Genomic DNA, 22,377 nt, shown 5'->3' on the forward strand with positions numbered 1-22,377 from the left:
TCATCACATACACAGACACACCACACACTTGTATGATAATTCATCACAGACACACCACACACTTGTATGATAAGTCATCACATACACACAACACACTTGTATGATAAGGCATCACATACACACCACACACTTGTATGATAAGTCATCACATACACACCACACATTTGTATGATAAGTCATCACATATTTAGACTTACCACACACTTGTATTGTAAGTCATCACATACACAGACACACCACACACTTGTATTGTAAGTCATCACATACACAGACACACCACACACTTGTATGATAATTCATCACAGACACACCACACACTTGTATGATAAGTCATCACATACACACAACACACTTGTATGATAAGGCATCACATACACACCACACACTTGTATGATAAGTCATCACATACACACCACACATTTGTATGATAAGTCATCACATATTTAGACTTACCACACACTTGTATTGTAAGTCATCACATACACAGACACACCACACACTTGTATTGTAAGTCATCACATACACAGACACACCACACACTTGTATTGTAAGTCATCACATACACAGACACACCACACACTTGTATGATAATTCATCACAGACACACCACACACTTGTATGATAAGTCATCACATACACACAACACACTTGTATGATAAGGCATCACATACACACCACACACTTGTATGATAAGTCATCACATACACACCACACATTTGTATGATAAGTCATCACATATTTAGACTTACCACACACTTGTATTGTAAGTCATCACATACACAGACACACCACACACTTGTATGGTAAGTAAGTCATCACATACACATTACACAGTTGTATGGTAATACAAGTCATCACATACACAGACACACCACACACTTGTATGGTAAGTAAGTCATCACATACACACCACACACTTGTATGGTAAGTAAGTAATCACATACACAGACACACACTTGTATGGTAAGTAAGTCATCACAGACACACCACACACTTGTATGGTAATACAAGTCATCACATACACACCACACATTTGTATGATAAGTCATCACATATTTAGACTTACCACACACTTGTATTGTAAGTCATCACATATACAGACACACCACACACTTGTATGATAAGTCATCACATACACAGACACACCACACACTTGTATGATAAGTCATCACATACACACCACACACGTGTATGATAAGTCATCACATATTTAGACTTACCACACACTTGTATTGTAAGTCATCACATACACAGACACACCACACACTTGTATTGTAAGTCATCACATACACAGACACACCACACACTTGTATGATAATTCATCACAGACACACCACACACTTGTATGATAAGTCATCACATACACACAACACACTTGTATGATAAGGCATCACATACACACCACACACTTGTATGATAAGTCATCACATACACACCACACATTTGTATGATAAGTCATCACATATTTAGACTTACCACACACTTGTATTGTAAGTCATCACATATACAGACACACCACACACTTGTATGATAAGTCATCACATACACAGACACACCACACACTTGTATGATAAGTCATCACATACACACCACACACGTGTATGATAAGTCATCACATATTTAGACTTACCACACACTTGTATTGTAAGTCATCACATACACAGACACACCACACACTTGTATTGTAAGTCATCACATACACAGACACACCACACACTTGTATGATAATTCATCACAGACACACCACACACTTGTATGATAAGTCATCACATACACACAACACACTTGTATGATAAGGCATCACATACACACCACACACTTGTATGATAAGTCATCACATACACACCACACATTTGTATGATAAGTCATCACATATTTAGACTTACCACACACTTGTATTGTAAGTCATCACATACACAGACACACCACACACTTGTATTGTAAGTCATCACATACACAGACACACCACACACTTGTATGATAATTCATCACAGACACACCACACACTTGTATGATAAGTCATCACATACACACAACACACTTGTATGATAAGGCATCACATACACACCACACACTTGTATGATAAGTCATCACATACACACCACCCATTTGTATAAGTCATCACATATTTAGACTTACCACACACTTGTATTGTAAGTCATCACATACACAGACACACCACACACTTGTATGGTAAGTAAGTCATCACATACACATTACACAGTTGTATGGTAATACAAGTCATCACATACACAGACACACCACACACTTGTATGGTAAGTAAGTCATCACATACACACCACACACTTGTATGGTAAGTAAGTAATCACATACACAGACACACACTTGTATGGTAAGTAAGTCATCACAGACACACCACACACTTGTATGGTAATACAAGTCATCACAGACACATTACACACTTGTATGGTAATACAAGTCATCACATACACAGACACACCACACACTTGTATGATAAGTAAGTCATCACATACACAGACACATAAAAAGGAGTGAGGACAAAGAAAAAGCAAGCACTTCCATGTGGTATTGGACAGAAAGGAGGACTTTGTTTCTCCTCCATTGTAAAATGTGGAGGTTATCATCACTCCTGTGTGATTCCAAGTCAGGTAACACACCAACTTACATCAAAGAAAGGAATCTATATCTTATGCTTGGAGTTTATTTACAACATAAAACATGTCTTACACATCCTTACAAATCCTCTCTTTCAAAATACCTACTCAGTGGCCTAGTGGTTAGAGTGTCCGCCCTGAGATGGGTAGGTCGTGAGTTCAAATCCCGGCCGAATCATACCAAAGACTATGAAAATGGGAGCCATTACCTCCCTGCTTGGCACTCAGCATCAAGGCTTGGAATTGGGGGTTAAATCACCATAAATGATTCCCAGGCGTGACACCGCTGCTGCTCACTGCTCCCCTCACCTCCCAGGGGGTGATCAAGGGTGATGGGTCAAATGCAGAGAATAATTTGTGTGTGTGACAATCATTGGTACTTTAACTTTAAAAAAATCAATGAATATTAGTTAAATATATGTAAATGAGGTAGATCACCTGGACTTGGCCTGCTGAACAAGTCTGGGCACCCCTGCTTAAAACTACTTATATCAAAGAAAAGATGTACCTTGACATATTTGGCATAAAGATGGTCATCCAGTGGGAAGCTTTGCACGATGCGTTCATCACGGCCTTGGAAGGTTCCCAGCTTGAGCCATTTGTTGGTGGGGTACCTGCAGAGGCAGACTTGGAATGTAGTGGAGGTGGAGGGACTGACCAAGACCTTTGTGCTTACCGGTCACTGATGGAGACCAGGAAGTCTTTGGGTGTGGAGGAGAAGAGTTCAAAGTTGGCCATGTCCAACTGCTTGACCTGGATGCGCTCACACAGCTCGATGATGAACCTGCAAAGTGGGAACCAACAACCTCTCCTCCTGTCAACCATGTGTCTCTTTGGACCACGGGCCAAGCACATACCAGATCTTATTGCTGCAGGGATTGAGCATGTACAAGTCCATGTTCTCCTTCAGGATAGCCGACGTGCTCTGGATGGGAGACAAACATGTCAAAGTGTCTTGTGTGCTCAATCAAGTTGTTGTGTGCACCTTAGCTGCTGGGTTAGCACCCAGGGTCTTTGCTCATTCAAGTTTTACCTTATCTTCTGGGTTAGCACCCAGGATCTTTGCTCATGGAAGTTGTACCTTAACTTCTAGGTTAGCACCCAAAGTGTTTGCTTATTGAAGTTGTACCTTAACTTCTGGGTTAGCACCCAGGGTCTTTGCTTATTGAAGTTGTACCTTAGCTTCTGGGTTAGCACCCAGGGTCTTTGCTCATTCAAGCTGTACCTTAACTTCTGGGTTAGCACCCAGGGTCTTTGCTCATTCAAGCTGTACCTTTTGCTTCTGGGTTAGAACCCAGGGTCTTTGCTTATTGAAGTTGTACCTTAGCTTCTGGGTTAGCACCCAGGGTCTTTGCTTATTGAAGTTGTGCCTTAACTTCTGGGTTAGCACCCAGGGTCTTTGCTTATTGAAGTTGTACCTTAACTTCTGGGTTAGCACCCAGGGTCTTTGCTCATTCAAGTTGTACCTTAACTTCTGGGTTAGCACCCAGGGTCTTTGCTCATTGAAGTTGTACCTTAACTTCTGGGTTAGCACCCAGGGTCTTTGCTCATTCAAGCTGTACCTTAGCTTCTGGGTTAGAACCCAGGGTCTTTGCTTATTGAAGTTGTACCTTAGCTTCTGGGTTAGCACCCAGGGTCTTTGCTCATTCAAGTTTTACCTTAGCTTCTGGGTTAGCACCCAGGGTCTTTGCTCATTCAAGCTGTACCTTAGCTTCTGGGTTAGCACCCAGGATCTTGGCCCCACACTCCACAGAAGCGTAGTTGTTGAAATTCTTTTGGACCTTCTTGACCACACTGGAGCCCCCGCTAGTCGACGTGTGTGTAGACTGAGCTGTGCAAATATCACACATCACACATTGTCAATCTACTTGTGCTATCATTTGCATCATTGGCTATGACAGGTGCATTTTTTGAGGGACTTGAATCATCAGTATCAACATATATCTTGTTCCATGATATCATGTTGCTGTATTGCTTGTTTTATTACAACTTTGTAAGACTTTGCAAACCTTTGTTGCACTGAAAGAAATGATGCTGCCATCCCTAAATGTTGCAATTCAGCAGCAGACATGTAAACTGTCTTTAAAATAAAGATGGTGGTTTAATGATCATCTCCACAATGAAGTCTCTGGAAAACGAAGTAAAGGAAATGCAAATAATTGACACAGCTGAACAAGATCAGGCATGTGATTTCAACTTCATGAAAAAGACTGGTCTGGGGGCTGCAGGTGCAGCCAGGTGGGAGGCAAAACAGCTTCCATTCATCCAAATGCATCCCTATGTCTGTTTCAGTCACTATGTTATTGAGTCACTACAGTAATGTGTTCACATCCACAGGTACCACACGGGTCCATACAGTATTTACAACCTTACTAGTGTTCACATCCACAAGAACCACACGGGTCCATACAGTATTTACAACCTTACTAGTGTTCACTTCACAGCCACAGATGTTTCATCTACTTATTATTTAACTATGTTATTTAATTAGTCACTACAGTAATTACAACTTGTGTTCACATCCACAGGAACCACATGGGTTAGCCTACTCTATACAGTATTTACAACCTTACTAGTGTTCACTTCAAAGCCACAGATGGTCCATCTAGTTATTATTTAAACATTACTGTGTCTGTTTCAGTCACTATGTTATTTAATTAGTCACTACAGTAATTACAACTTGTGTTCACATCCACAGGAACCACATGGGTTAGCCTACTCTATACAGTATTTACAACCTTACTAGTGTTCACTTCACAGCTCCAGATGGTCCATCTACTTATTATTTACACATTACTGTGTCTGTTTCAGTCACTATGTTATTTAATTAGTCACTACAGTAATTACAACTTGTGTTCACATCCACAGGAACCACATGGGTTAGCCTACTCTATACAGTATTTACAACCTTACTAGTGTTCACTTCACAGCCACAGATTGTTCATCTAGTTATTATTTACACATTACTGTGTCTGATTCAGTCACTATGTTATTTAGTCACTACAGTAATTGTGTTGACATCCACAGGAACCACACGGGTTAGTCTACTCTATACAGTATTTACAACATTACTAGTGTTCACTTCACAGCCACAGATGGTTCATCTACTTATTATTTACACATTACTGTGTCTGTTTCAGTCACTATGTAATTTAATTAGTCACTAGAGTAATTACAACTTATGTTCACATCCACAGGAACCACATGGGTTAGCCTACTCTATACAGTATTTACAACCTTACTAGTGTTCACTTCACAGCCCCAGATGGTCCATCTACTTATTATTTACACATTACTGTGTCTGTTTCAGTCACTATGTTATTTAATTAGTCACTACAGTAATTACAACTTGTGTTCACATCCACAGGAACCACATGGGTTAGCCTACTCTATACAGTATTTACAACCTTATTAGTGTTCACTTCACAGCCACAGATGGTCCATCTATTTATTATTTAAACATTACTGTGTCTGTTTCAGTCACTATGTTATTTAATTAGTCACTACAGTAATTACAACTTTTGTTCACATCCACAGGAACCACATGGGTTAGCCTACTCTATACAGTATTTACAACCTTACTAGTGTTCACTTCACAGCCACAGATGGTTCATCTACTTATTATTTACACATTACTGTGTCTGTTTCAGTCACTATGTTATTTAATTAGTCACTACAGTAATTACAACTTGTGTTTACATCCACAGGAACCACATGGGTTAGCCTACTCTATACAGTATTTACAACCTTACTAGTGTTCACTTCACAGCCCCAGATGGTCCATCTACTTATTATTTACACATTACTGTGTCTGTTTCAGTCACTATGTTATTTAATTAGTCACTACAGTAATTACAACTTGTGTTCACATCCACAGGAACCACATGGGTTAGCCTACTCTATACAGTATGTACAACCTTACTAGTGTTCACTTCACAGCCACAGATGGTCCATCTAGTTATTATGTAAACATTACTGTGTCTGTTTCAGTCACTATGGTATTTAATTAGTCACTACAGTAATTACAACTTGTGTTCACATCCACAGGAACCACATGGGTTAGCCTACTCTATACAGTATTTACAACCTTACTAGTGTTCACTTCACAGCCACAGATGGTCCATCTATTTATTATTTAAACATTACTGTGTCTGTTTCAGTCACTATGTTATTTAATTAGTCACTACAGTAATTACAACTTTTGTTCACATCCACAGGAACCACATGGGTTAGCCTACTCTATACAGTATTTACAACCTTACTAGTGTTCACTTCACAGCCCCAGATGGTCCATCTACTTATTATTTACACATTACTGTGTCTGTTTCAGTCACTATGTTATTTAATTAGTCACTACAGTAATTACAACTTGTGTTCACATCCACAGGAACCACATGGGTTAGCCTACTCTATACAGTATGTACAACCTTACTAGTGTTCACTTCACAGCCAGATGGTCCATCTAGTTATTATGTAAACATTACTGTGTCTGTTTCAGTCACTATGTTATTTAATTAGTCACTACAGTAATTACAACTTGTGTTCACATCCACAGGAACCACATGGGTTAGCCTACTCTATACAGTATTTACAACCTTATTAGTGTTCACTTCACAGCCACAGATGGTCCATCTATTTATTATTTAAACATTACTGTGTCTGTTTCAGTCACTATGTTATTTAATTAGTCACTACAGTAATTACAACTTTTGTTCACATCCACAGGAACCACATGGGTTAGCCTACTCTATACAGTATTTACAACCTTACTAGTGTTCACTTCACAGCCACAGATGGTTCATCTACTTATTATTTACACATTACTGTGTCTGTTTCAGTCACTATGTTATTTAATTAGTCACTACAGTAATTACAACTTGTGTTCACATCCACAGGAACCACATGGGTTAGCCTACTCTATACAGTATTTACAACCTTACTAGTGTTCACTTCACAGCCCCAGATGGTCCATCTACTTATTATTTACACATTACTGTGTCTGTTTCAGTCACTATGTTATTTAATTAGTCACTACAGTAATTACAACTTGTGTTCACATCCACAGGAACCACATGGGTTAGCCTACTCTATACAGTATGTACAACCTTACTAGTGTTCACTTCACAGCCACAGATGGTCCATCTAGTTATTATGTAAACATTACTGTGTCTGTTTCAGTCACTATGTTATTTAATTAGTCACTACAGTAATTACAACTTGTGTTCACATCCACAGGAACCACATGGGTTAGCCTACTCTATACAGTATTTACAACCTTACTAGTGTTCACTTCACAGCCACAGATGGTCCATCTATTTATTATTTAAACATTACTGTGTCTGTTTCAGTCACTATGTTATTTAATTAGTCACTACAGTAATTACAACTTTTGTTCACATCCACAGGAACCACATGGGTTAGCCTACTCTATACAGTATTTACAACCTTACTAGTGTTCACTTCACAGCCCCAGATGGTCCATCTACTTATTATTTACACATTACTGTGTCTGTTTCAGTCACTATGTTATTTAATTAGTCACTACAGTAATTACAACTTGTGTTCACATCCACAGGAACCACATGGGTTAGCCTACTCTATACAGTATGTACAACCTTACTAGTGTTCACTTCACAGCCACAGATGGTCCATCTAGTTATTATTTACACATTACTGTGTCTGTTTCAGTCACTATGTTATTTAATTAGTCACTACAGTAATTACAACTTGTGTTCACATCCACAGGAACCACATGGGTTAGCCTACTCTATACAGTATTTACAACCTTATTAGTGTTCACTTCACAGCCACAGATGGTCCATCTATTTATTATTTAAACATTACTGTGTCTGTTTCAGTCACTATGTTATTTAATTAGTCACTACAGTAATTACAACTTTTGTTCACATCCACAGGAACCACATGGGTTAGCCTACTCTATACAGTATTTACAACCTTACTAGTGTTCACTTCACAGCCACAGATGGTTCATCTACTTATTATTTACACATTACTGTGTCTGTTTCAGTCACTATGTTATTTAATTAGTCACTACAGTAATTACAACTTGTGTTCACATCCACAGGAACCACATGGGTTAGCCTACTCTATACAGTATTTACAACCTTACTAGTGTTCACTTCACAGCCCCAGATGGTCCATCTACTTATTATTTACACATTACTGTGTCTGTTTCAGTCACTATGTTATTTAATTAGTCACTACAGTAATTACAACTTGTGTTCACATCCACAGGAACCACATGGGTTAGCCTACTCTATACAGTATGTACAACCTTACTAGTGTTCACTTCACAGCCACAGATGGTCCATCTAGTTATTATGTAAACATTACTGTGTCTGTTTCAGTCACTATGTTATTTAATTAGTCACTACAGTAATTACAACTTGTGTTCACATCCACAGGAACCACATGGGTTAGCCTATTCTATACAGTATTTACAACCTTACTAGTGTTCACTTCACAGCCACAGATTGTTCGTCTAGTGATTATTTACATATTACTTTTTAACTTCATGATTTCTAATGGAAAAGCCTTCTTTCTACCAGTGGACTACCAAGAACCGGACTCATTAGGAGAAAACCCTAGTTGTTGGCAAAGACACAAATCAAGATTTTAACACACATTGTAGCTCGTAAAAAACAAAAGAAAAAGGGAAAATATTGTTTTATATTATGACAGAGATAAAAATCACAGTGATTTGCGACAATGGAGGGAAAAGTCCCATGCTGGAGGATAAGGGTTGGTTGTTCTGCTGCTAGCTTCATGCTAACAAACAATGGACAAGCCCATTCACAGGCTAAAGCACAGCGGTTGTTTTAACAAATTACATTTTTACACAAGACAAAACGGCAAATGCATTTCTACTTTTAGTGTAGTCACAACATTCCATGAACACTTGGTTTTACTTCCTCTGTTGCAAAATACAGAGGAAAAGACAAGAAACAGGTCTCAGTTTGACTTGTGGCTGCCATAATAAAGCATGTACAGTCTGTCTTACTTTTCTCTTGCTCCACCTCCATCACTTTCATAATAAAGCATGTACAGTCTGTCTTACTTTTCTCTTGCTCCACCTCCATCACTTTCATAATAAAGCATGTACAGTCTGTCTTACTTTTCTCTTGCTCCACTTCCATCACTTTCATAATAAAGCATGTACAGTCTGTCTTACTTTTCTCTTGCTCCACCTCCATCACTTTCATAATAAAGCATGTACAGTCTGTCTTACTTTTCTCTTGCTCCACCTCCATCACTTTCATAATAAAGCATGTACAGTCTGTCTTACTTTTCTCTTGCTCCACCTCCATCACTTTCATAATAAAGCATGTACAGTCCGTCTTACTTTTCTCTTGCTCCACCTCCATCACTTTCATAATAAAGCATGTACAGTCTGTCTTACTTTTCTCTTGCTCCACCTCCATCACTTTCATAATAAAGCATGAACAGTCAGTCTAACTTTTCTCTTGCTCCACCTCAATCACTTTCATAATAAAGCATGCACAGTCTGTCTCAAATCTTACTTTTCTCTTGCTCCACCTCCATCACTTTCATAATAAAGCATATACAGTCCGTCTCACATCTTACTTTTCTCTTGCTCCACCTCCATCACTTTCATAATAAAGCATGTACAGTCCGTCTTACTTTTCTCTTGCTCCACCTCCATCACTTTCATAATAAAGCATGTACAGTCTGTCTTACTTTTCTCTTGCTCCACCTCCATTACTTTCATAATAAAGCATGTACAGTCTGTCACACATCTTACTTTTCTCTTGCTCCACCTCCATCACTTTCAAAATCAAACATGTACAGTCCGTCTTACTTTTCTCTAGCTCCACCTCCATCACTTTCATAATAAAGCATGTACAGTCTGTCTTACTTTTCTCTTGCTCCACCTCCATTACTTTCATGATAAAGCATGTACAGTCTGTCACACATCTTACTTTTCTCTTGCTCCACCCCCATCACTTTCAAAATCAAACATGTACAGAATCAAACATGTACAGTCTGTCTTACTTTTCTCTTGCTCCACCTCCATCACTTTCATAATAAAGCATGCAGTCTGTCTCAAATCTTACTTTTCTCTTGCTCCACCTCCATCACTTTCATAATAAAGCATGTACAGTCCGTCTCACATCTTACTTTTCTCTTGCTCCACCTTCATCACTTACATAATAAAGCATGTACAATCCGTCTCATATCTTACTTTTCTCTTGCTCCACCTCCATCACTTTCATAATAAAGCATGTACAGTCCGTCTCACATCTTACTTTTCTCTTGCTCCACCTCCATCACTTTCATGATAAAGCATGTACAGTCTGTCTTACATCTTAACTTTCTCTTGCTCCACCTCCATCACTTTCATAATAAAGCATGTACAGTCCATCTCAAATCTTACTTTTCTTTTCTCCACCTCCATCACTTTCATAATAAAGCATGTACAGTCTGTCCTACATCTTACTTTTTTCTTGCTCCACCTCCATCACTTTCATAATAAAGCATATACAGTCTGTCTTACATCTTACTTTTCTTTTGCTCCACCTCCATCACTTTCATAATAAAGCATGTACAGTCCGTCTCACATCTTACTTTTCTCTTGCCCCACCTCCATCACTTACATAATAAAGCATGTACAGTCCGTCTCACATCTTACTTTTCTCTTGCTCCACCTCCATCACTTTCATAATAAAGCATGTACAGTCCGTCTCACATCTTACTTTTCTCTTGCTCCACCTCCATCACTTTCATAATAAAGCATGTACAGTCTGTCTTACATCTTAACTTTCTCTTGCTCCACCTCCATCACTTTCATAATAAAGCATGTACAGTCCATCTCACATCTTACTTTTCTTTTCTCCACCTCCATCACTTTCATAATAAAGCATGTACAGTCTGTCCTACATCTTACTTTTTTCTTGCTCCACCTCCATCACTTTCATAATAAAGCATATACAGTCTGTCTTACATCTTACTTTTCTTTTGCTCCACCTCCATCACTTTCATAATAAAGCATGTACAGTCTGTCTTACTTTTCTCTTGCTCCACCTCCATCACTTTCATAATAAAGCATGTACAGTTTGTCTTACTTTTCTCTTGCTCCACCTCCATCACTTTCATAATAAAGCATGTACAGTCCGTCTCACATCTTGATTTTCTCTTGCTCCACCTCCATCACTTTAATAATAAAGCATATACAGTCTGTCCTACAGCTTACTTTTCTCTTTCTCCACCTCCATCACTTTCATAATAAAGCATGTACAGTCCGTCTCACATCTTAACTTTCTCTTGCTCCACCTCCATCACTTTCATAATAAAGCATGTACAGTCTGTCTTACATCTTAACTTTCTCTTGCTCCACCTCCATCACTTTCATAATAAAGCATGCACAGTCTGTCTCACATCTTACTTTTCCCTTGCTCCACCTCCATCACTTTCATGATAAAGCATGTACAGTCCGTCTCACATCTTACTTTTCTCTTGCTCCACCTCCATCACTTTCATAATAAAGCATGTACAGTCTGTCTCACATCTTACTTTTCTCTTGCTCCACCTCCATCACTTTCATAATAAAGCATGTACAGTCCATCTCACATCTTACTTTTCTCTTGCTCCACCTCCATCACTTTAATAATAAAGCATATACAGTCTGTCCTACATCTTACTTTTCTCTTGCTCCACCTCCATCACTTTCATAATAAAGCATGTACAGTCTGTCTTACATCTTAACTTTCTCTTGCTCCACCTCCATCACTTTCACAATAAAGCATGTACAGTCCGTCTCACATCTTACTTTTCTCTTGCTCCACCTCCATCACTTTCATAATAAAGCATGAACAGTCTGTCTCACATCTTAATTTTCTCTTGCTCCACCTCCATCACATTAATAATAAAGCATATACAGTCTGTCCTACATCTTACTTTTCTCTTGCTCCACCTCCATCACTTTCATAATAAAGCATGTACAGTCTGTCTTACATCTTAACTTTCTCTTGCTCCACCTCCATCACTTTCATAATAAAGCATGTACAGTCTGTCTTACTTTTCCCTTGCTCCACCTCCATCACTTTCATAATAAAGCATGCACAGTCCGTCTCACATCTTACTTTTCTCTTGCTCCACCTCCATCACTTTCATAATAAAGCATGTACAGTCTGTCTCACATCTTACTTTTCTCTTGCTCCACCTTTATCACTTTCATAATAAAGCATGTACAGTCTGTCTTACTTTTCCCTTGCTCCACCTCCATCACTTTCATAATAAAGCATGTACAGTCTGTCTCACATCTTACTTTTCTCTTGCTCCACCTCCATCACGTTCATAATAAAGCATGTATAGTCCGTCTCACATCTTACTTTTCTCTTGCTCCACCTCCATCACTTTCATAATAAAGCATGTACAGTCTGTCACAGAACTTACTTTTCTCTTGCTCCACCTCCATCACTTTCATAATAAAGCATATACAGTCTGTCTCACGTCTTACTTTTCTCTTGCTCCACCTCCATCACTTTCATAATAAAGCATGCGCAGTCCGTCTCACATCTTACTTTTCTCTTGCTCCACCTCCATCACTTTCATAATAAAGCATGCACAGTCCGTCTCACATCTTACTTTTCTCTTTCTCCACCTCCATCACTTTCACAATAAAGCATGTACAGTCCGTCTCACATCTTACTTTTCTCTTGCTCCACCTCCATCACTTTCATAATAAAGCATGTACAGTCTGTCTCACATCTTACTTTTCTCTTGCTCCGCCTCCATCACTTTCATAATAAAGCATGTACAGTCTGTCTTACTTTTCCCTTGCTCCACCTCCATCACTTTCATAATAAAGCATGTACAGTCTGTCTCACATCTTACTTTTCTCTTGCTCCACCTCCATCACGTTCATAATAAAGCATGTACAGTCTTGTCTCACATCTTACTTTTCTCTATCTCCACCTCCATCACGTTCAAAATAAAGCATGTACAGTCCGTCTCACATCTTACTTTTCTCTTGCTCCACCTCCATCACTTTCATAATAAAGCATGTACAGTCCGTCTCACATCTTACTTTTCTCTTGCTCCACCTCCATCACTTTCGTAGTAAAGCATGTACAGTCTGTCTCACATCTTACTTTTCTCTTGCTCCACCTCCATCACTTTCATAATAAAGCATGCACAGTCCGTCTCACATCTTACTTTTCTCTTGCTCCACCTTCATCACTTTCATAATAAAGCATGTACAGTCCGTCTCACATCTTACTTTTCTCTTGCTCCACCTCCATCACTTTCATAATAAAGCATGTACAGTCTGTCCTACATCTTACTTTTCTCTTGCTCCACCTTCATCACTTTCATAATAAAGGATGTACACAGTCCGTCTCACATCTTACTTTTCTCTTGCTCCACCTCCATCACTTTCATAATAAAGCATGTACAGTCTGTCCTACATCTTACTTTTCTCTTCCTCCACCTCCATCACTTTCATAATAAAGCATGCACAGTCTGTCTCAAATCTTACTTTTCTCTTGCTCCACCTCCATCACTTTCATAATAAAGCATGCACAGTCCGTCACACATCTTACTTTTCTCTTGCTACACCTCCATCACTTTCATAATCAAACATGTACCGTCTGTCTCACATCTTACTTTTCTCTTGCTCCACCTCCATCACTTTCATGATAAAGCATGTTCAGTCCGTCTCACATCTTACTTTTCTCTTGCTCCACCTCCATCACTTTCATAATAAAGCATGCACAGTCCGTCTCACATCTTACTTTTCTCTTGCTCCACCTCCATCACTTTCATAATACAACATGTACAGTCTGTCTTACTTTTCCCTTGCTCCACCTCAATCACTTTCATAATAAAGCATGTAGTCTGTCTCACATCTTACTTTTCTCTTGCTCCACGTCCATCACTTTCATAATAAAGCATGTACAGTCAGTCTTACTTTTCTCTTGCTCCACCTCCATCACTTTCATAATAAAGCATGCGCAGTCCGTCTCACATCTTACTTTTCTCTTGCTCCACCTCCATCACTTTTCGCTTCCACTCATCGAATGTGGGGATTTCCTCCGGGTCCTTGCCGGTCCCGCTGAGGTCCGGGTCCCCAGCACTCTGGTCCTAGTGGACAAGTGTGAGCACATTCACCACTTCACTGGCTGCCAGTTGAAAGACTTACGTCCTCCTGCAGAGAGTGAGACACGTTGCCCTCCTGGTGCTGAGCCGCCTGAGACCCCGCAGAGGGGTCAGAGTGACTTTTGGTACCAGCTGCGTGAGCGTTGGACATGTTCTCCAGGATGAGGGGAGGAAGTCTGTCCCAACAACAAGACATGCAATAGTAACATGGAGGCTCGTCGCCGTGGCAACACCTATTTACATACTAATAATGTCCATTATTGCAACAACACATGTTATTATTGTCATTTAGTCCTTCATTAAAATAGACAACTTGTCTTTTAGGAGTTAGTAAACAAACAAAGACAACTAATTAGTCTGCAGTAACATATTGTGTCATTTACATACCTATTATTTTATGAGGGACAAACTGTAAAAAATGAATTGTTCATTTACTGTTAATATCTGCTTACTTTCTCCTTCAACATGTTCTATCTATCACTTCTGTTCAAATGTAATCATCACCTATTCTTCTCTTCTTTCATACTCGACATTAGTTTTGGATGATACCACACATTTAGGTATGGATCATGTCGATACCAAGTAGTTACAGGATCACACATTGGTCATATTCAAAGTCCACATGTGTCCAGGGACGTATTTACTGACTTTATATACGTGACATACCTTTTTAAAAAAGGAGAGAGACGGCGGGCTCGGACAAACGATGGTCCGGCCCGAGATGGCGGCGAGGAGGCGGAGCATGCGGCGAAGCAGAGAGGCGGGGCGCACTCGGAGCCGAGTCAGGTGCGTAAACTACACACGTAAACTACACACCGGTTCTCAGTCCCATCATCTTCTGCTGTAGTATAAAAGGGGCAAGGGAGGAATATTCGGGGCGGAAGTAGGCGAGAAGACCACGGCGAACGACCCCGAGCAAGATGGGCCCCCGCAGCAGGAAGAGCTGGCGAGCTAGAAATCGGCTCGACAGACTTTATTATCAAAATAATAAACTCAAGTCAATCTTGTTATGATGCGTCCTGTATCGATTGGCACTGCAACCCATTCGGTCCGGGTTGTAGACCCGTCACAGTGACATTAAAAAATATCAATGTAATCAGAGTAGTATCGACTAGATAAACTCTTGTACTTGGTATCATTACAGTGGATGTCAGGTGTAGAGCCACCAATGGCGTTTGTTTCCATTCAGAGCTATTGTATCCTCCGACGGTGTGTAGTGAAGCACGTTTAGATATTCCTCGTCCTCCAGTGATAATGTGACTTGAAATAAACTTACTTTACTTGGCCAGGATTAATGAAGTCCTCATGTGTCCGGGGACATATTTACCGACTTTATAAACATAATATGAATTTTAAAGAAGATGTGATGGCAAAAAATATCGACGCAATGATAGTAGTATCGACTAGATACGCTCCTGTACTTGGTATCATTACAGTGGATGTCAGGCGTCGATCCACCCATGGCGTTTGTTTACATTGTGACGGCGGTGAGCTACGGTGCGTAGTGAAGCATGTTTAGCTATTCCTCGCCCTGCAGTGATAATGCTACTTGTAGGAAACTTACTTTGTCGCCATGGAGACGAGGATTAATGATTTAGAAGTAGCTAAAACACTGTGGATGAACGTTAGCTGCATGTGTTAAAGCGAACCTTCCTGAGGGTGTTTCAGTGTTATAACTTCACCTTTATCTTGACTTTTTACAGCAAAATTCGTCCATTTTCCCTTTTCTGTCTACACACTGTGTCTGCTTGCAAGTACTCTGTGTGTGTGCGCTGCCCAACATGCTCCCCTGCTTTTCTGCCAACACACTGTGTCTGCTTGGAAGTACTCTGTGTGTGTGCGCTGCCCAACATGCTCCTCTGCTTTTCTGTCTCCACACTGTGTCTGCTTGCAAGTACTCTGTGTGTGTGCGCTGCCCAACATGCTCCTCTGCTTTTCTGTTTCCACACTGTGTCTGCTTGCAAGTACTCGTGTGTGTGTGCGCTGCCCAACATGCTCCTCTGCTTTTCTGTCTCCACACTGTGTCTGCTTGTAAGTACTCTGTGTGTGTGCGCTGCCCAACATGCTCCTCTGCTTTTCTGTCTCCACACTGTGTCTGCTTGCAAGTACTCTGTGTGTGTGCGCTGCCCAACATGCTCCTCTGCTTTTCTGTTTCCACACTGTGTCTGCTTGCAAGTACTCTGTGTGTGTGCGCTGCCCAACATGCTCCTCTGCTTTTCTGTCTCCACACTGTGTCTGCTTGCAAGTACTCTGTGTGTGTGCGCTGCCCAACATGCTCCTCTGCTTTTCTGTCTCCACACTGTGTCTGCTTGCAAGTACTCGGTGTGTGTGCGCTGCCCAACATGCTCCTCTGCTTTTCTGTCTCCACACTGTGTCTGCTTGTAAGTACTCGGTATGTGTGCGCTGCCCAACATGCTCCTCTGCTTTTCTGTCTCCACACTGTGTCTGCTTGGTAGTACTCTGTGTGTGTGCGCTGCCCAACATGCTCCTCTGCTTTTCTGTCTACACACTGTGTCTGCTTGCAAGTACTCTGTGTGTGTGCGCTGCCCAACATGCTCCTCTGCTTTTCTGTTTCCACACTGTGTCTGCTTGCAAGTACTCGTGTGTGTGTGCGCTGCCCAACATGCTCCTCTGCTTTTCTGTCTCCACACTGTGTCTGCTTGTAAGTACTCTGTGTGTGTGCGCTGCCCAACATGCTCCTCTGCTTTTCTGTTTCCACACTGTGTCTGCTTGCAAGTACTCGGTGTGTGTGCGCTGCCCAACATGCTCCTCTGCTTTTCTGTCTCCACACTGTGTCTGCTTGCAAGTACTCGGTGTGTGTGCGCTGCCCAACATGCTCCTCTGCTTTTCTGTCTCCACACTGTGTCTGCTTGTAAGTACTCGGTATGTGTGCGCTGCCCAACAAGCTCCTCTGCTTTTCTGTCTCCACACTGTGTCTGCTTGGTAGTACTCTGTGTGTGTGCGCTGCCCAACATGCTCCTCTGCTTTTCTGTCTACACACTGTGTCTGCTTGTAAGTACTCGGTGTGTGTGCGCTGCCCAACATGCTCCTCTGCTTTTCTGTCTACACACTGTGTCTGCTTGCAAGTACTCTGTGTGTGTGCGCTGCCCAACATGCTCCCCTGCTTTTCTGTCTCCACACTGTGTCTGCTTGCAAGTACTCGGTGTGTGTACGCTGCCCAACATGCTCCTCTGCTTTTCTGTCTCCACACTGTGTCTGCTTGTAAGTACTCTGTGTGTGTGCGCTGCCCAACATGCTCCTCTGCTTTTCTGTCTCCACACTGTGTCTGCTTGCAAGTACTCGGTGTGTGTGCGCTGCCCAACATGCTCCTCTGCTTTTCTGTCTCCACACTGTGTCTGCTTGCAAGTACTCGGTGTGTGTGCGCTGCCCAACATGCTCCTCTGCTTTTCTGTCTACACACTGTGTCTGCTTGTAAGTACTCGGTGTGTGTGCGCTGCCTAACATGCTCCCCTGCTTTTCTGTCTACACACTGTGTCTGCTTGTAAGTACTCGGTGTGTGTGCGCTGCCCAACATGCTCCTCTGCTTTTCTGTCTACACACTGTGTCTGCTTGTAAGTACTCTGTGTGTGTGCGCTGCCCAACATGCTCCTCTGCTTTTCTGCCTACACACTGTGTCTGCTTGTAAGTACTCTGTGTGTGTGCGCTGCCCAACATGCTCCCCTGCTTTTCTGCCTACACACTGTGTCTGCTTGTAAGTACTCTGTGTGTGTGCGCTGCCCAACATGCTGCAATGTCACCACATGACAACACTCCATCATGTCCGTTAAAAAAAGGGGGGAAGCGGCACTTTTCCAACAGAGCGTAGTAGTGAATATGATTGATGAGTAGCACGGTACTATACTAGTACACTAGTCAGATGTAATGATTGATGGAAGGTGCTGACCTGTCCTCATCAAAGGGGTTAGACTCTTCTTCACAGTCAGCTGGAGACAAGGCCGAGTCAAGGTGACCTTCACCATCTGAAACACTACAATGACACAAAGTCACATTCTTTACAACAACTCACCCACTCTGCATTTCAACAGCAATCAACCGGATAAACGCATTCTTTCATACAGCTTGTCCTTAGTGGACCACATTCCGAAGTAAGAAGTTTCATGGTTTATTATTGTATCGTTGTAAATTGAAATATAGAGCAGCGGGTCTTATTTAACAGAGGATTATGCGCGTACTATACGGAGCACCGCCATGGAAACACTCATTTACTGCACCTTTTATTATGCTCCTCCCTGGTGGAGTTGGGCGTTGTCCAACGAAACAACAAAACTGAAAGTTAACCTAATAGTTTGTTTTCCACACATATTTGTCCATTGGTCTCGCTCCTGGCACCTCTCCTCACCATCCAAACCAAACAAGATACTATGGGCCTGATCCACTAAGATCCGAATATGACGGGTGCTAAACAGTGTGTGCAATCTATAAATAGTGTATGATTTACTAAAACTGTGTGTGCTATTCAAGAGTGATCTGTATATCTGACATTTATATATGAATGTTTTGTTCAGTGCGTAGAGACAATTATTGTGAAAGGCAGAATAGGTGTTTTGTTTTGGAGTGCTTGACAGATGTATTGAGACAATGCTCTCAGGGTGACTGGGTGAAACATGCATGTACATGATGAAGCTGCTGGTAGAAATACAAATACAAGATGTGTGACTGACTGAGTGAAGCTGCTGGTAGGTATAAGAATATAAGATGTGTGAGTGACTGAGTGAAGCTGCTGGTAGACATAAGAATATAAGATGTGTGACTGACTGAGTGAAGCTGCTGGTAGGTATAAGAATATAAGATGTGTGAGTGACTGAGTGAAGCTGCTGGTAGACATAAGAATATAAGATGTGTGAGTAACTGAGTGAAGCTGCTGGTAGGTATAAGAATATAAGATGTGTCAGTGACTGAGTGAAGCTGCTGGTAGACATAAGAATATAAGATGTGTGAGTGACTAGGTGAAGCTGCTGGTAGAAATAAGAATATAAGATGTGTGAGTGACTGAGTGAAGCTGCTGGTAGAAATAAGAATATAAGATGTGTGAGTGACTGAGTGAAGCTGCTGGTAGAAATAAGAATATAAAATGTGTGAGTGACTGAGTGAAGCTGCTGGTAGAAAAAAGAATATAAGATGTGTGAGTGACTGAGTGAAGCTGCAGGTAGAAATAAGAATATAAGATGTGTGAGTGACTGAGTGAAGCTGCTGGTAGACATAAGAATATAAGATGTGTGAGTAACTGAGTGAAGCTGCTGGTAGGTATAAGAATATAAGATGTGTGAGTGACTGAGTGAAGCTGCTGGTAGACATAAGAATATAAGATGTGTGAGTGACTAGGTGAAGCTGCTGGTAGAAATAAGAATATAAGATGTGTGAGTGACTGAGTGAAGCTGCTGGTAGAAATAAGAATATAAAATGTGTGAGTGACTGAGTGAAGCTGCTGGTAGAAATAAGAATATAAGATGTGTGAGTGACTAGGTGAAGCTGCTGGTAGAAATAAGAATATAAGATGTGTGAGTGACTGAGTGAAGCTGCTGGTAGAAATAAGAATATAAAATGTGTGAGTGACTGAGTGAAGCTGCTGGTAGAAAAAAGAATATAAGATGTGTGAGTGACTGAGTGAAGCTGCAGGTAGAAATAAGAATATAAGATGTGTGAGTGACTGAGTGAAGCTGCTGGTAGACATAAGAATATAAGATGTGTGAGTGACTGAGTGAAACTGCTGGTAGAAATAAGAATATAAGATGTGTGAGTGACTGAGTGAAGTTGCTGGTAGACATAAGAATATAAGATGTGTGAGTGACTGAGTGAAGCTGCTGGTAGACATAAGAATATAAGATGTGTGAGTGACTGAGTGAAGCTGCTGGTAGACATAAGAATATAAGATGTGTGAGTGACTGAGTGAAGCTTGCCTGACTGTGCTGTCCTCACCAGGACTGTCCTTCTCCTCAGCAGTGGATCCAAACACTGAAGCAGAAGGTTCTAGAACTTGAGGACGGCTGCTCTCTTCTGAGCTTTGCTCATGTTCCGTTTGTGCATGTGAAGTCCCGTTGTGGACCTCTGACACACCATCCCCTGTGGGCTCTGGACCCAAGGCCTGGAAGACATTTGCAAAGCCTTTCAAGGTGCACTCGATGGCAGGTGTGTACTGTAGTCCTAGTCCTGCATGCCAACACATCTATAACTGTAGTCCTAGTCCTGCATGCCAACACATCTATAACTGTAGTCCTAGTCCTGCATGCCAACACATCTATAACTGTAGTCCTAGTCCTGCATGCCAACACATCTATAACTGTAGTCCTAGTCCTGCATGCCAACACATCTATAACTGTATAGTATAGTCCTAATCCTGCATGCCAACACATCCATAACTGTAGTCCTAGTCCTGCATGCCAACACATCCATAACTGTAGTCCTAGTCCTGCATGCCAACACATCTATAACTGTAGTCCTAGTCCTGCATGCCAACACACCTATAACTGTAGTCCTAGTCCTGCATTCCAACACATCTATAACTGTAGTCCTAGTCTTCACACAGCACATGAGAAATACACAACACAGACTGTTCAGTGAAGACATGAGTTGTGTAAGAAACGTTGCTGTTTAGTCCAGAGTGATCTATGTTTCTAAGTTGTGTTTGAATGAGTGAATGCAGCATCTGCTCCACAGATCAACCCCCTGATAGAAACACAACTACTTATGACAGATGAACCTCTAAGGACGTGTAGGGGGGCCCGGTTGCTGGTGGGGCGGGGGCGGTCTTCCTGTCCGGTTGCGGGGAGTCTGTGGGCCCCCCGGGTGGGGCGTCCCGCCTTTCTGCCCGTGAGGGGTGTGGTCTCTCACTGGCTTGAGGGCTGGCTGTCCCCTGCTTCTCCCATGCCTTGTCCTCTGCCTGTTGTGCCTGTCTGCGGCCTGCTGCTGGCTCTTCTGGTTCTGGGGTTCTGCGTGGGGCCGGTGGTCCCTGACCTTTATGGAACTGCTTTTTTTCTTCTCATAGGAATAGTGTACACTGTCTCCCCCCGGTGGATGATGAGTGATGTCACTGGGTTTTATTTAGTCCTGCTGTTAGTTGCTTGGTGAACATAATAGTCTGCTTGCTTTTGTGTTGAGGGGAAAGAAATGATTGTGCTATAAAATGTGCAGTTTTGCTTGTCCCTGGCGTTCAATATTGAACTCAGCACACACACAATGTGAACTTTGTTTGACCTACTAAACAAAGAATCATTTTTTGGATTGAATATGCGTGGACACCATCCAGGCGTTCTAGAAACACAACCAACATTTCTTTTGGGGGATTTTTCTACAGTTGAAGACATTCAGAGACTCATATTAATCTTTCTACAGTTGAAATGTCCACTAGCCCTTATGTCAAATACAAGATGTAGACTTAAGTACGAGACAAAGGAGAAGTAACTCACCTGTGAAAGAGTCTGCTCCTTCTCTTCATGGTCTCCTGTTGCCAGCTCCTTGGTAGACAAGGACGAGGGGAGCGCCGCCAAGTCCTCATCCTCCTGATGACAACACACACTCAGTGAAAATAACTACCGTAATGGTAAAAGTACTTTATGACCTTCCATCCATCTTCTTCCGCTTATCC

The 22,377-nt window shown here is 41.4% G+C and overlaps 1 protein-coding gene across 5 annotated transcripts in view; it reads right to left on the reverse strand.

Moving 5' to 3' along the window:
- LOC133550796 (SUN domain-containing ossification factor-like) overlaps positions 1 to 22,377 on the reverse strand; it is a 59,905-nt gene that overhangs the window by 22,985 nt on the left and 14,543 nt on the right. For all 5 annotated transcript variants that reach the window (XR_009806379.1, XR_009806380.1, XM_061896840.1 and 2 more), the window contains exons 3-11: positions 22,199 to 22,291; positions 20,693 to 20,877; positions 18,679 to 18,762; positions 14,818 to 14,950; positions 14,651 to 14,759; positions 4,343 to 4,467; positions 3,494 to 3,561; positions 3,313 to 3,420; positions 3,145 to 3,250 (exon numbers count right to left, since the gene is read on the reverse strand). Coding sequence is in view for 3 of the 5 variants with exons in the window: in XM_061896840.1 (XP_061752824.1) it covers positions 3,145 to 3,250; positions 3,313 to 3,420; positions 3,494 to 3,561; positions 4,343 to 4,467; positions 14,651 to 14,759; positions 14,818 to 14,950; positions 18,679 to 18,762; positions 20,693 to 20,877; positions 22,199 to 22,291 (1,011 nt within the window). In the remaining 2 variants the exon portion in view is untranslated. The remainder of the gene's footprint in view (positions 1 to 3,144; positions 3,251 to 3,312; positions 3,421 to 3,493; positions 3,562 to 4,342; positions 4,468 to 14,650; positions 14,760 to 14,817; positions 14,951 to 18,678; positions 18,763 to 20,692; positions 20,878 to 22,198; positions 22,292 to 22,377) is intronic.

This window comes from Nerophis ophidion, linkage group LG04 (assembly GCF_033978795.1).
Source record: "Nerophis ophidion isolate RoL-2023_Sa linkage group LG04, RoL_Noph_v1.0, whole genome shotgun sequence".
NCBI lineage: Eukaryota > Metazoa > Chordata > Actinopteri > Syngnathiformes > Syngnathidae > Nerophis > Nerophis ophidion.